Genomic DNA, 14,198 nt, shown 5'->3' with positions numbered 1-14,198 from the left:
CTGTCTGTTTGAGTTTGTCATTAGTGACAGGGTGGATAATTCTCAGGTCCGAATCATGACAGAAAGGAAACAACAAAACATGCTCCTGTTTGACCCCATTAGACATATAATGATCCTATGATTATGACAGTTTCTGTATAATATACTCTTCCAAGTGTAGATCTACACAGCCAAGCAGCGAGAGGGAGACCCTGGCACACATTTATGTAGCGTTTGTCAGGCTGCAGCCCCTTTTCTGCCTCCTCCAGAGGTTCTGGCTGCACTTTCTCCTATACCTCCTTGTATTTGCACACCTCATCCATGGCCCAGCAAAATCGTGAGACCTCCTTGTCAACCTCTCCTCCTGGTGCTGGCCAAAACGGCCATCCAGCAGACCAGGAGGAAGAAGTTTGATCAGGGTGGGGTGTAGAGAGGCTGCTCTAAGACTGTGGGGCCTGTTTCCATTCTCTTGTTGCTTCACATCTCTGGGTGGTGTCTACTGGCTCCTTGTATTCCTTGGAGAAGTTGTGGATGCTATTCTCTGCTTGATGTCCCCCTCTGGATCCCTCATTTTGGCCCTATGAGCTTGATTCCTGTCCCTGCATTCTCCTGTTTTGTCCCTCGAACTAAGATGTGGTCTGGGCGTTGTGGTTCCTCCACCTTGGCTCAAGGGGTGGGCCTTTAGTTCTGAGTGGGCCTACGCCTTCCCCTCCTAATACCTGCAGTAGGTACACAGCCAGCTGGCTCTTTATCAGACACCACAGTATGCTGCAGTGGATAGTTCGCATTAATCTGGGGATCAGAGTGTTCATAAAAGCCAAGAATTCACCTAAACATTGGGTGGACACAAGTATAATGGAAGCGGGCCCTGTCCAATCTTCACTACATTGTTTTTTCATTTCATCATTGGCGTATGAATTCACACAGTGGAGCACTTGAAGAACTCTGTAATATAATTTTATTATATAGGCAGGGCCGGCTCTGCTGTTTTCGCTGCCCCAAGCAGCGCGGGGGCAGTCCGTGTGCCATTAGGGTGGCAGGAGCGTTTCCGCGGTGGCGGCAATTCGGCGGCACCTTCTGTCTTCAGCCAGAGGACTGAAGCTGCGCCACCGCGAACAGCTGAATATAGAAGCTGCCGCTGAATTGCTGCGGCCGCGGAAACATGCCTGCCGCCCTAACTGCACACGGACTGCCCCTGCCATCCGCGGCAGCAATTCGGCGGGCTGCTTGGGGGCAAAAACACAGGGACTGCCGCCCCTTGCAGATTGCCGCCCCAAGCACCTGCTTGGGATGCTGGTGCCTGGAGCCAGCTCTGTATATAGGTTGTTAGAAAGTGTCACTCTTCAAAGCCCACCCCAGGGGTAGTCAATTATTGTTTGTCAAGGTCCAAATTTCTTGGTCAAGATATAGCCAAGGTCCAGACTTCAGAGAAAATAAAAAAAATTGGGGGTCCATTCAAAAGCACCTGGGGGTCCAGATTTGGCCCACGGTCTGCCTACTGACTACTCCTGGCCTACCCTATTGCATTTAAGCAGACAATACCTAATGCTTATTATACTTTTTAAATTCACATACACAAATATTTATCTGAAACTCTTTAATTCTAAGCAACCTTATATTGCACAAATCACTTATCCAGCAAAAATCCATTACCACAAAATCACACTTGTCCAAGTATTTTTGATGTCCACAAAACATTTAGGACAAATTATATATTTATGTTGCAGGAAGGTAGCAAGTAGACACCACTTTATTGCAGGGAATAACCTGGATCCTAATGGATACACATCAATGACAAGAAACTACAAATTTGAACAGTAACTGATACAAATACTAGGCTTCTGTAATATAATTCCACTTACTGCTAGAACATAATCAATAACATTAAATTAAGATACAGCTATGATGATGATTAATTGTGAATAGAAGGCTAAAATTACATTACAGTAAAAGAGTGACATAATGACACACAACACAGAAGCTTCATAGTAAACATAATAAACCACAACAGAGAAGCTTAATTGGTTTACAGTTTCAACAGACCCATAGGATGTACGGGAACCATGGGATTTTTCACCGTTTCTTTCTCTTTTTCTTAACAAAATAAATTATTTCAATGGAAAACTATTTGTTAGCAAAGATATGGTGCTGGGACAAGGACTACTGTAGATGGGCCTGATTTTTATTTATATGGCTGCCCCTTTACACTGCTCTGGAAGTGTAAGGGGGTCTTAAAGTGGCAACAGATCACATTTACACCCATTTTTAAATTTTTGGGCCTGATTCTTATTTAGACTAAGGATACATCTACTCTGCAAATGAAGGTGCGACTGTAGCGTGTGTAGGCATACCTGCACTAGCTTTAATCTAGCTACCGAAGGTAACAAGAATAGTGAAGATGTGGCGGCACAGGCTTCAGCATGGGCTAGCAACTTGAGTATGTACCAGGGGCGGCTCCAGGCCCCAGCACGCCAAGCACATGCTTGGGGTGGCACGCCGGAGGGGGCACTCTGCCGGTCGCCGGGAGGGCAGCAGGCGGCTCCAGTGGACCTCCCGCAGGCATGCCTGCGGAGGGTCTGCTGGTCCCGCGGCTCCGGTGGAGCATCCACAGGCACGCCTGCAGGAGGTCCACCAGAGCTGCGGGACCAGCGGACCCTCCGCAAGCACGTCTGCGGGAGGTCCACCGGAGCCGTGGGACCGGCGACCGGCAAAGCGCCCCCCACGGCGTGCCGCCCTGCTTGGGGCGGCGAAATAGCTAGAGCCGCCCCGGTATGTACCCAGATTCCCTGGCGGGACTGTCCTGGGGCAGCTAGCCCATGCTGAAGTCTGTGCTGCCGTGACTTCACCACTATTGTTATCTGTGCTAGATAGATTAAAGCCAGCATTGGTATGCCTTCCTGTGCTGTAATCGCTTGTGCCCTGGCAGTGGAAGAGGGTCTTAATGTAAATGGGGCTCAGGCCAAATAATTAAAAAAAAAGAGTCCCCATGTAAGTCTGTTTTGCACAAAATATCAGATTGAATCTGACAGTTAATTATCAGAAAATACCTGTGAACACATGTAGTATAAATTATGTAATTCTGTTCATCAGCATACTTGTGCAGACAGTGGTTTTCATGCCAATAAAACGGGCAGTGTGTGAACCCCAAAAGCATTTAGATGTATCTCACTTTCTTCAAACTAACTGCCAGACCACAAACCTCACAAGAACAGACTAGCTTGTGAAGTTTCCAGCATTTCACAGATGTGCCTCCAGGTTCCACAGAAATCTGAATTAAATGCACAAATAGTGGTGTAAAAATGTCTGGTACCCTACAGGGGATGCAGCTCTCCCTGGGCCTGCAACAGCCCTCAAGAGCCTGACTGTAGCAAAAAATTAGGAATTGGAAAGGGGTGATCAAAATAAAGTGTTACAAGCGTTTTTCACACCCTGAAAAGTTTGAGTCAAGCTTTGGGTGAAGGTTTGGATTATTTTTAAGAGAGAGGCCTTAGGCAAAACCTCAATCAGCCCAAACCAAAACTATGGGAAAGTTCAGCTTTGGGTCCAAGTGCCATGACCCATCTCTAGTGGTTTTATTCGTATCAGAACTGATTCACTCATTTCTTATAATTCTGAGACAAGCTGGCAGTTGAAGCTTGAAGCCAGAAGCAATTTTATTTTAATACTTAACATTATCTATAGCACTTACCATCTTCAGAGGGCTTTACAAACAATAAAAAGTAATTCTTCGCGCTGGTGGGGCACATAGTTAAGTATTATTGTGTCCATTTTGCAGATGGGGAAACTGTGGCAGAGTGGTTAAATGATTTGTCCGAGGTCACAGAGAGTCAGTGTTGCAGCTGGGATTAGTGCTTAGGAGGTTACTGGTACCACTGTTGTCTGTTCAAAAGACTGACCTACCAGGGTAACAACTGCCCTAAAATATACTGTCTGGCATATGTTATCGCTAGTCTGAAGTGGAAATTATGAATAAAAATAGGAACAGTCCCATCTGGAGCATTTATTGGTCATTAACCAGGTGGATGTTATGAGCCAAATTCTCTGCAGGCATAAATCCACTGGCTTCACTGGAGTTTTGCCAGCAGAGAATTTGCCTCTCCATCAGGGTTACCATTCATCAAGTTCCACTGGTCAGAGTGTTCTAGGGCATTTCACAATTAAATCAGACAGAAGTGTAACACAGTTACATACTAACTTGCACAGCCGCCAAATCCTTTGAAATTGTTGTCATTTAAAACAGTCATTTAACCTAACCAACCAAACAAAAACAAAAAAAAAACAACAAAAAACCCACCCAAAAATAAAAAATCAAACAATAAAAACTGCAATTTTTCTTTAGTTTTGGTAATATCAGGCACCTTTCCTTTCTGGATGACATACCCAATGACAAGTTGGAGAAGTAACTATGGGCTTGTTCCTAAGAAATGCTGAGCACTCACAGCTTCCTGCTGGCTTGACCCGACAAGGCCCACTGATTCCAGAAAAGATCAGGCCTATTGACTTCAGTGGGGGTGGAGCATTTAACTGAAAATATCCATCACTTCTGTTCCATCTCATTATTGATGCTAACCTGTAGGGGTCCGTGATGTGAACTCCGGGTCAAAATGAAACGTGTCCTCTGGCCGTCCCACTGCTGGTTTAAAAGGTGGCTTGATTTCTTTCCTATATAGTTTCTACAAGAACAATGATAGAGAACAGTCAATGATATAACATACCATAGCAGCAGTCAGGTCCAAGTGCAGGATCACACACTTCTTTAGCATGTCCTCCGTCAGGAGAACTATGTGCCACACTGGCAGGGAGTGATATACTTGAGGATGCAGCAGCTGCTCCTGCGGATTATATCTATGTCCTAGTAAGTCTTTGCCATTTTTAATTATTATGACCCAGGGTCTATACAAAATGCATCCTTTAGCTACAGAATGGCACAAATTTTCAAGCTAGGTGTTCACCTGGGAATTGGCTGCTCTTCCAGGCTGGGCCAGCGGTTTTCTGGGGAGGCAGTGTGTAGGTTTGCAGACACTTTCAAGTGGCTGGTGATGGGACATTACATGAGGAGAGCTCTGAGTTATTAGAGAGAATTCTTTCCCAGGTATCTGCCTGGTGGATCTTGCCCACATGCTCATGGTCTAACAGATCACCATATTTGGGGTCGGGAAGGAATTTTCCCCTGGGTCAGATTAGCGGAGACTCGGGGGTTTTTCACCTTCCTCTGCAGCATGGGGCATTGGTCACTTGCTGGGTTAAACTACAGTAAATGGTGGATTCTCTGTAACTTGAAGTCTTTAAACCAGAAGTCGGCAACCTTTCAGAAGTGGTGTGCCGAGTCTTCATTTATTCACTCTGATTTAAGGTTTTGCATGCCAGCAATACATTTTAATGTTTTTAGAAGGTCACTTTCTACAAGTCTATAATATATAACTAAACTATTGTTGTATGTAAAGTAAATAAGGTTTTTAAAATGTTTAAGAAGCTTCATTTAAAATTAAATTAAAATGCAGAGCCCCCGGACCGGTAGCCAGGACATGGGCAGCGTGAGTGCCACTGAAAATCAGCTCATGTGCCGCCTTTGGCACATGTGCCATAGGTTGCCTACCCCTGCTTTAAACCATGATTTGAAGACTTCAGTAACTCAGCCTGAGGTTAAGATCTACTACAGGAGTGGGTGGGTGAGGTTCTCTGGCTTGCGATGTGCAAGAGTTTGTGATCATGATGGTCCTTTCTGACCTTAAATTCTATGAGTCTATGAATTTGCAGATGACAGTAGGAACCAAGCATTCGTGGCCTTCGTTAGGTGGCGCTGAGGGAAAGGGTCACTTTGTTATTAGTATTTATTATTTGGTAAGAACCAACAACCTGCTTGATGCCATACAAGACACAAAATAGAGACAGTTGCCGCTGCAAGCTGCTTACAGTCTAAACAGATGACAAGTTGGTGTCTTGTCATTTGTCATGACTGGAAAAGAAGGAGGGTGTGGCAGCTGGCTAGGTAAATCACAGGGAAGATGAGAACTTGCCAAAGAGAGATAGCAAGATGGTTCTGCAGATGGGTGGAGGAGTCCAGTTAAGGCACTTGCAGGTGAAACAAGAAATAAGGGATAATACTAGGGATTGGGAGACGGCATGTACAGATAAGCATTCCTGTGTAGGTGTGCTTGTGTTGGAGAGGAAGGGAGCACATATGGAAGACTATACTTGTAATCAGTAATAATAGTACTTTGCACCCCATACCACTTTCCACCCAAATATCTCATAGATGTTTTCCAAACATTAATGACTTAAGCCTCACAATACTCCCATGCAATGGGTAATTATATAAGTTTGATAGATAAGTAAACTGAGGAATAAAGTTTTTGGGTGTAATCCAAAGCCCACTGACAAATAGAAAGACTCCTATTGATTTCAATGGGCTTTGGGTCAGATCCTCTATGAGCTAACCAAGACCACATAGTATGCTTTATGCCAGAACTGGGAAAAGAGCTTCGATTTGACTCCTTGCCCTCTATTTTCATCACTAGACCATATTTCCTCTTCTATCAGCATTGCTGTCTTCTGGCTTCAAAGGGCTGATCTGATTAAAACAGAACACCCTCAATAATTAATATGTTTAAGCACAAATATAATGTTTGTATTAACCTTCAAGCCACAATAAGAGCTGAGAGTTCAACTTCATTAGCGTTTGGAAAGAATATTTTAAGCTAACTCTTAAGAAATAAAACAGCTTAATAAATTAGCTGATTTTAAAAAATATTTAATGGAGCTGATCACATGCTTTTCCCACTCTTCACATACAGGAAGATTCTCCTTAATGTATGGTTTCTGTAATGGGTGAATTACTCGAATATATGGCATGTGTTATCATTTATGCTACATAGTCGGGGGAAAAATTCACTTTGCTTCCCCAGCCAAAGAAAGGATTTCATTACATGTGTCTCTGTCTTTTATTGTCTGTTTATTCTTTTTCCTCCCAAATAAATAAATAAAAAAACTTCAAAAAAGAATGATCATGTTGGTCTGTCACAGAAAGATATAATTGACTAATGTTAGAAATCATGGTGAATTACACAGAACCATGTAGAGTTACTAGCTGTGTAAAGAAATTCTATTGTTTTCCTTGGATTCAGAGTGATGTAACAACTTCAGTGTGTCACAATAAAGGGAAGTTATTTACCTTGCTGTAACTGGAGTTCTTAGAGATGTGTGGTCCCTATCTGTATTCCACGGTGGTTACGCATGCACTCCATGTGCCTGAAACTGGAGAATTCTTTCAATTAGCATCTATTAGTCCATGTCTGTGCCCCTGCTCGCCTCAAGCGGCACGCTGAGGGTGTAAGGGGCAGGGTAGACTGCCTCCCTTGTTCCTTCTCTATTGCAAATCTAGTCATGATTGAAGCAGAGGGGAAGGAGAGCTAGTAGCGGAATACAGATAGGGATCACGCATCTCAGCAAATTCCAGTTATAACAAGGCAAGTAACTTCTCTTTCTTCTTTGAGTGCTAGTTGCTGTGTGTATGCCGCTGTGAGTGACTAACACGCAATATTCCCAAAGATGCAAAGGTTGGATCTGGGTCCACTGGCAGTGCCAACAGATCCGTGAATAGGAAACCGGGGCTAGTGAACTGGGTGGGGGATAGACTTCTCCCAGAGTCCTGGATTCCCACAGGCATTTGTATCTCTCTGATGAGGATCGGTCCTGATAACAAGGGAAATTGTAGATCTGGGAGGTCAAAGATATAGTCCAGAGTGGTATAAATCACCTGCACCTTTGGAGGTTGTGTCTTGTCACTCTGTGCCACCTTAGTAGGTATAGATGGCAGTTCCTTATGTGGCCATGATGGTGCCACCGGTGATTGAGTCTCCATCTGTGCAGTTTTTGACAGTACCAGTGGTTCCTCATCCTTCTTGTCCCAGTGCTTCATTTTAGGTGGCACCACAGTCAGTGTCCAAGTTGATGCAGATGCTGATACAGAAGAAATCTTGCTCCTATGAGTCTTTTGAAGATGCCATTAAGTTTTAGGAGGGCCTCAGATGTTATGAATTGAGCGTGAAGGCTCACCTGACTTGTAGAAGGTTGGGGAGGGATCTTTCCTCTTTGAGGGTCTAGAAGTGGATCTGCTTTTACATCTGTGAGAGTGCGCCTTACTCTCATAAGGAGGCCCAACCAAAGGGTCCTTCCTGCTCCTGTCTCCACTCTGGAGTCAGACATAGTACTGGAGAGCATGCTTCTTGCTGACCCTGGCCAATGTATAAGGTGCTTCCAAAGCTGAAATTCTCGTGCTTTCCACGTTTGGTTGGGAAAAGAGTGGCAGGTACTGCACTTAGCAGAGATGTGAGCATCTCTGAGGCAGCAGAGGGAACCCTGGTGGCTGTTGCTGACTGAACAGGAGTGGAGGCAGGAGACACAGTTTTTGAAGTCCGATATGCTGGGCAAAATCTAAGTACCCCACCAAGTGACTAGGAGAGCTCCCAGGGTGGGGATTCTAACACTGGATAACTGGGGAGCTATAAAACACTAACAATTAAAAACCCCTGAGAACAGCATAATTTGAATATTTACAGGAGAAGAGAACAATCAGCTCTGGACACTGGAGAATTCCAACTCAGGCCATGCAGCAGTAAGAAGGACCTGGAGAGGTGGTTGGTCTGCCCTGCCCCTTATGCTCTTGGTGCGGAGCCTGAGGAGGGCAGGGGTGCTGTCATGGAACAAGAGACTTACAAGAATTCTCCGGTCTCAGGTGCATGGAGCACATGCATACCCACAGTGGAATACACATAGGGACCAGCACTCAAAGAAGAAAGAATGATATACTCAGGCATACAGATTTGGATAAGCATCCAAGCTTCTGTATGTTTATCAAATCACCAAACATTCTGAGGCTCTGACAGTTATTATAGTCAGATTAATTCACATCTAATTCACCAGAATGCACATAGAGACCTCTGACAGTTCGATGACTCTTTGCTTCTAGAGCTCCAGTTTGTTTGGAGAATTAACCCTGACATTTTTTGCAATTACCTATTTCATATTTTCGACACTAGGCTAGGAAACCTGTCAAGATTTTGCTTAGTTTGACAGGTGAAAAAATATATTCTGTAATTGAGAGCCTATTGCATCTGAACATATCTACTATACAGAGATGCTTTTTGTACACAGCTTAATATTGGAGCTGGTCAGGAATTTTCTGTCAAAATATTTTTTTTTGACAGAAAATGCAGTTTCTGCAAAATCAAAATTTTTGGTGGGAATTATTTTGAAAATAATGTGTCAATTTTCCATCAGGAAAATCTAAACTAAATATTTCATTTCAAGTTGTTTTCAGTCAGTATGACTTTACTTTGGGTATGCTTCAGCTGCCACAGCACCTCATGGGAGTTGTACTTTGGATACCTCATACCCCCATTCTTCTCTATGGGGTGGGTTCCATGACTAGACTACACCTCTATGACACACCACGGTCTCCCCTCTGTTTGAACCAACACCATGCCTCATGGAACTCACGTGACCATAGCGCATCATGGGTGATGTGGTATCACCAGGGAGCCTGGCCCACATCAGGAAATGGAGGTATGAGAGACATAAATTCAGCTCCCATGAGTCACTTTGGCATCTCAGGTTAAGGCTGAACCAAGTTGAAATTAAACATTTTGATTTGGAGATGTCAAATCATTTAGTTTTAGTTTCTAATGGAAATGTAGAAACAAAATGATTTGAACTGAAATTTTTCAGAACTTTTCATTCTGCCAAAAATTTTGATAGTTACATTTTTTGTCCCGTTATTTTCATTTTTAGAATTATCAGAATTTCCCACAGGCTGAAAATTCTGATTTTGGTACCAGCTCTACTTAATAAGTGTTGCTATTATGTTTTGTTAATATCTTTGCCCTCAGTCCCTGTTGCAAACTTGGGTGGTCACTGGACATTTCTTTCGCTGTGATGCATGTAATGAGCTGGCAATAAAGTGTTTGGAACTCACATCTGTCCCTCATTATTCATGAACAGTTTACTTATCACAATTCATTTTAAATGGATACATGAAAGAGATACAGATGTAAATGCCCTATGCATGCATCTGGCAGATATCAAGAAAAAGAAAATGATTTAATTTAATTAAGAACTATTTAGTAATTTCCTGCACTGAGCTGAGTGTCTTTGATGAAGAATTAAGTTATTCCTTAGACACCTTCCAGAAATAGAAAGATGCTGCTCTCTGCAGTGACGCACTTGCAGGACAGGAATAAACTTCCTTGATACATATATACCTGTCACAGAAAAATCCAACAAACAGACAAAAGGCTGAGCTATCTTTTAAAATGTTAGCCCTTAACAACACTAATAGCAAATGACAGAAAGGGCACCAGAATTCACATCCCTGGATCAGCTTTTGCTGTTGATAACATCTATAATTAATTTATATTGTGAATTTAGTTTGACCTTTATGATGAATGTGTGTTCTGGTAAAGAAAACAGAGGGAGTGGGGAAGAAAAAGCACTCCCACCCTATCAGCCAGATCTGATGAAAGGAATGAAATTCACTCCTACTTTATATATGAATCCTATCCGTGATGAATAGAGTCCTAACTCAGCCTTTTTTTCTAGATCATCTGATGAAAAAAACAGATATTCATGCCCATCTCCTCTGACTGAGGGTTGTACAAAGGGATTTCATAGACCCAGTGAAAAGCCAAAGCTTCTATAAGCACAATCTGCAAGGGGAAAATAAGAAGAAAAAGCATTTGGGACCCAAATTCTGCCCTCAGACACACTGCTGCTTTTAAATCAGCTGAAGTCAATGGGAGTGGTGTCTATTTGTCTTGGGGAACAAATGGGCCCTAAACGTTGTAGAGATTGTAGGCACATGAATTGCTGTGAGCAGGGGCGGCTCTACAAATCACGCTGCCCCAAGCAGCGCGGAGCGCTGCGCCGCCCTTCCCCAGTCCCGCGGCGGGTCCCCTCTTCCCGCGGCTCCGGCATCCTGGGGAGGGCGTCATTTGGCTCCGGTGGAGCTCCCGCCGGCATGCCGGCGGCAGGTCCACCGGAGCCCGGGACGAGCGGACCTGCCGCAGTCATGCCTGCGGGAGCTCAACCGGAGCCGCGGGAAGACGGGACCCGCCGCAGGCACGCTGGTGCCTGGAGCCGCCCCTGGCTGTGAGAGTTGGGCACCTAACTCCCTCAGGCTCCCTTAAAATCTCAGCCCAGACCTTTTCTCTGAAATAATGTCAATTTATTTAAAGGAGAATCTACCAAATTTGTGCTGCAGTGGCCTGATGAATGTTTTGTAGCACTGAGGAGGAGATTTGCAGAAGAGACACCTTTGTCTGGGTCACCCTGGAAAGTGCAGATTTAGGCCCCTGTTATTGCAGTGACAGTAACAGTAGTATGGAGGCTTTTACAAAGATTGGCCAGTGCTACAATTTTGGCTTTGGGATAAACACTATGGACCAGATTTTTCAGTCTGTCAAGTTCACTATGTGTTGTTTACACAATGCAGAGTGCACCTAAAGTGGCTGGGGATTTGCACTAGAGAATTGCCCTTGTGTAGGGGGAATCTCTGTTGGCATCAAGCTGATGAAGGCTGCTCTGCTTCCTCCAGCACCAGAGCCTTCCCTCTTGCTGAAAGTGGAGGCAGGGTGCGTGTCTGGGTGAGGAGGCATGGCAGATCTAGGGTCCATTACATCTGATTCTCCACTGGCATAAGGGCCCTGAAGGACTATACCTCAGTGGTATATGCTAAACCTGCCTCTCTGCAGCTTCACTTTACACTGGGGCAAAGCAGCTGAGAATCAAGGAGCTGTGACCAGCTCTCCAAGAGCCCCCCTTCTCCACTGCATCTCAGCAGAACTCAGGTTCAGTGGAGAATCAAGCCTTCATAGCTCAGTTCTCATATTATTGTACTGGTCCCCACTTGCCCAACTACAGTTAAGGGTCTGTCTTCAGAAGGGTATATAACTCAGCCATGAAAATGCAGCCTAGGCTGAAATATGGCATCAAATGGACTCAGCCTAAGAACTAGGAAAGGGAGAATTCACTGAATTGCAGTGTGGGTTCCGATGCGGAGCTTGGCAAATATCAGAATGTGCAAAGCCCAGCCTACCCTCCTCTTTCCGCCCCTGGGCTGCAGACGGATACAGAGAACACCGTTCCTCTTGGCCTTCCTCATGCATTCAGCTCTCCTGTACAGCTCATGCTATGAGGATGGGCTGCTGGTGCTTCAGCTCTCCTTAGACAGTAACAGGGAAGCTGCTGACCTCACTCTTCCTAGGTCCAGTGCTTCTATATTGTGATGCCAACTTTTCCCAACCTAGCGCTAAAAATTTCCCAAATCTGGTGAAAAATTCCCAGATAAAGTTTCTTACAGTGCTTCTATATCCTGGGAAATTTCCCCAAACCTGGGAATTTGTGAGTAAAATGTTTCAACTTGGGAAATTGAGAATTTTCATTCAAAACATTTTACTCAAAAATTCCCAGATTTTGGGAAACTTCCCAGGATATAGAAGTACTGCCTAGCTCAGTTGCCAAGGTAATTGTGATGTATTTGAATGTATTGAATGGAGGGTTGAATTTCTTCTTGTGAATTTGCAGTTATAGTTTTTTAAGCAGTTGCTGATGTTGAATTTGCTGTTGTATAGTGGTTACTCTGTTTTTCTTCTATCTCTATGCAGTACAGAGTCAGTCAGCCAACCTGGCTCCACCTGTATGGATGTGTCTGGGTTTATAATCAGGGATTTGTGCTACGTCCACAATACACAACAATGGGCGATGACGGTGGGATGTCAAGAACCTTCTATGCATCCGAACAGCAAGACAATCTGTGACCTTGCTTGCAGTCCCTACGAGCTAACAGCAGCTAAAGTAACAGCAGCGAGGTGAAATGGCAAGCGGTATTGGAAAAACGGAGGCCTTTGATGATGCTGTGGAGGACTGGCCCACATATCTAGAGAGGCTGGAGGAATATTTTGAAGTAAATGAGAATCCCCGAGCAAAACATGCAGCAGCATTACTGATTGTGATTGGAGGAAAAACCTACAGTTTATTATGTAGTCTGATTGTCCCAGAGAAGCCAGCCAGCAAAACCTTTAAAGAGTGCAAATTGTTCAAGATTGTCACCCAAGCCCCTGCTTACAGCAGAAAGGTTCAGGTTTCATAAGCGGAATCGGCTTGAAAGTGAATCTATTTCCTCTTTTGCGACAGAGTTAAAAAGATTATCAGAACACTGTACTTTTAAGAATGGGCTTAGCGAGGCCCTAAGAGACAGATTTGTATAGGGACTGCTGAATGAAAGCACCCAGAAGAAGCTCACACCTTTAAACACACAGTAGAAATTGGAGTAGCAATGGAAATTGTAGAGAGGGATGCAATAGAATTGCATACTGGCACTAAAACAGAAATACGAATGCTTACACTATCTGTAACCCAGGGCAAGAGTGTCAGGGGACCGGGTCCTAGGCAGCCAGGCCTAGCGGCCAGAGCAGGAGTCGGCCTAGTGGTCAGCATCTGAATGACAGAGTCAAGGGTTGAAGCAGAGTCAGAGTCAAAGCTTATGGTTGGAGCCGGGTTACCAGGAGTTAGGGAAGGCAGGAGCAGGGTTGGTTCTGAGGCAGGAGGAGGCTGGGACAGGATGGGAACAAAGCTGGGTGCAGGACCATGTCTGGGCTGGAGCTGTGGAGGAGCAGAGCAGGAGCAGGACTTAGAGATGAGCACAGGAAGGCAGATAGTCCATGGGCATATGAGTTGAGCCGCCAGCAAGCTACTGCTGCTGTAAGGTTTAAGAACCGCCTGGCTGGCTTCCTCAGCCAATCAGGCAGGGTGGTCCATCAGGCAACCTGGCTGGCTTGTTAGGCCATGAAGAGTACTGAACAGGTGCTGCTGAGGGCCTTACTCCAGACACAGAGCCGGTCCGCTCAGCAGACCGACATGTTATTGGTATGGAAAAGGGTTCCATGCTCCTTCTGATTGCCGATTTAAAGATGCATATTGCAGAAGCTGTAATAAAAAGGGTCATATCCAAGCAGTTTCTTGCACTAAGAAAAATAAGGAAGAGATTAAATCAGTAAAGAAAAATGAATATCAATGTACACTATGTGGACAGAGGCAGTAGTGACAGACCGGGAAAGTGGAGTAGCCAGCCTGCATATGTATAGTATGAGCAAAAATGACCAGTCTGTAATTTGGTGGGCACCAGGGTGGTAGGCAAAATGCTTAACATGGAATTGGACACAGGC

General features: G+C 44.6%; 1 protein-coding gene across 11 annotated transcripts in view; it reads right to left on the bottom strand.

Annotated features, from left to right (window-relative positions):
- RPS6KA2 (ribosomal protein S6 kinase A2) overlaps positions 1-14,198 on the bottom strand; it is a 445,421-nt gene that overhangs the window by 46,590 nt on the left and 384,633 nt on the right. For all 11 annotated transcript variants that reach the window (XM_039528713.1, XM_039528712.1, XM_039528709.1 and 8 more), the window contains one exon: positions 4,550-4,652. In XM_039528713.1, the coding sequence (XP_039384647.1) occupies positions 4,550-4,652 (103 nt within the window). The remainder of the gene's footprint in view (positions 1-4,549; positions 4,653-14,198) is intronic.

The sequence above is a fragment of the Mauremys reevesii genome, linkage group 3 (assembly GCF_016161935.1).
Source record: "Mauremys reevesii isolate NIE-2019 linkage group 3, ASM1616193v1, whole genome shotgun sequence".
Classification (NCBI taxonomy): domain Eukaryota; kingdom Metazoa; phylum Chordata; order Testudines; family Geoemydidae; genus Mauremys; species Mauremys reevesii.
The sequence above is the reverse complement of the archived record's forward strand: the minus strand, read 5'-3'. Positions and strand labels throughout refer to the sequence as shown.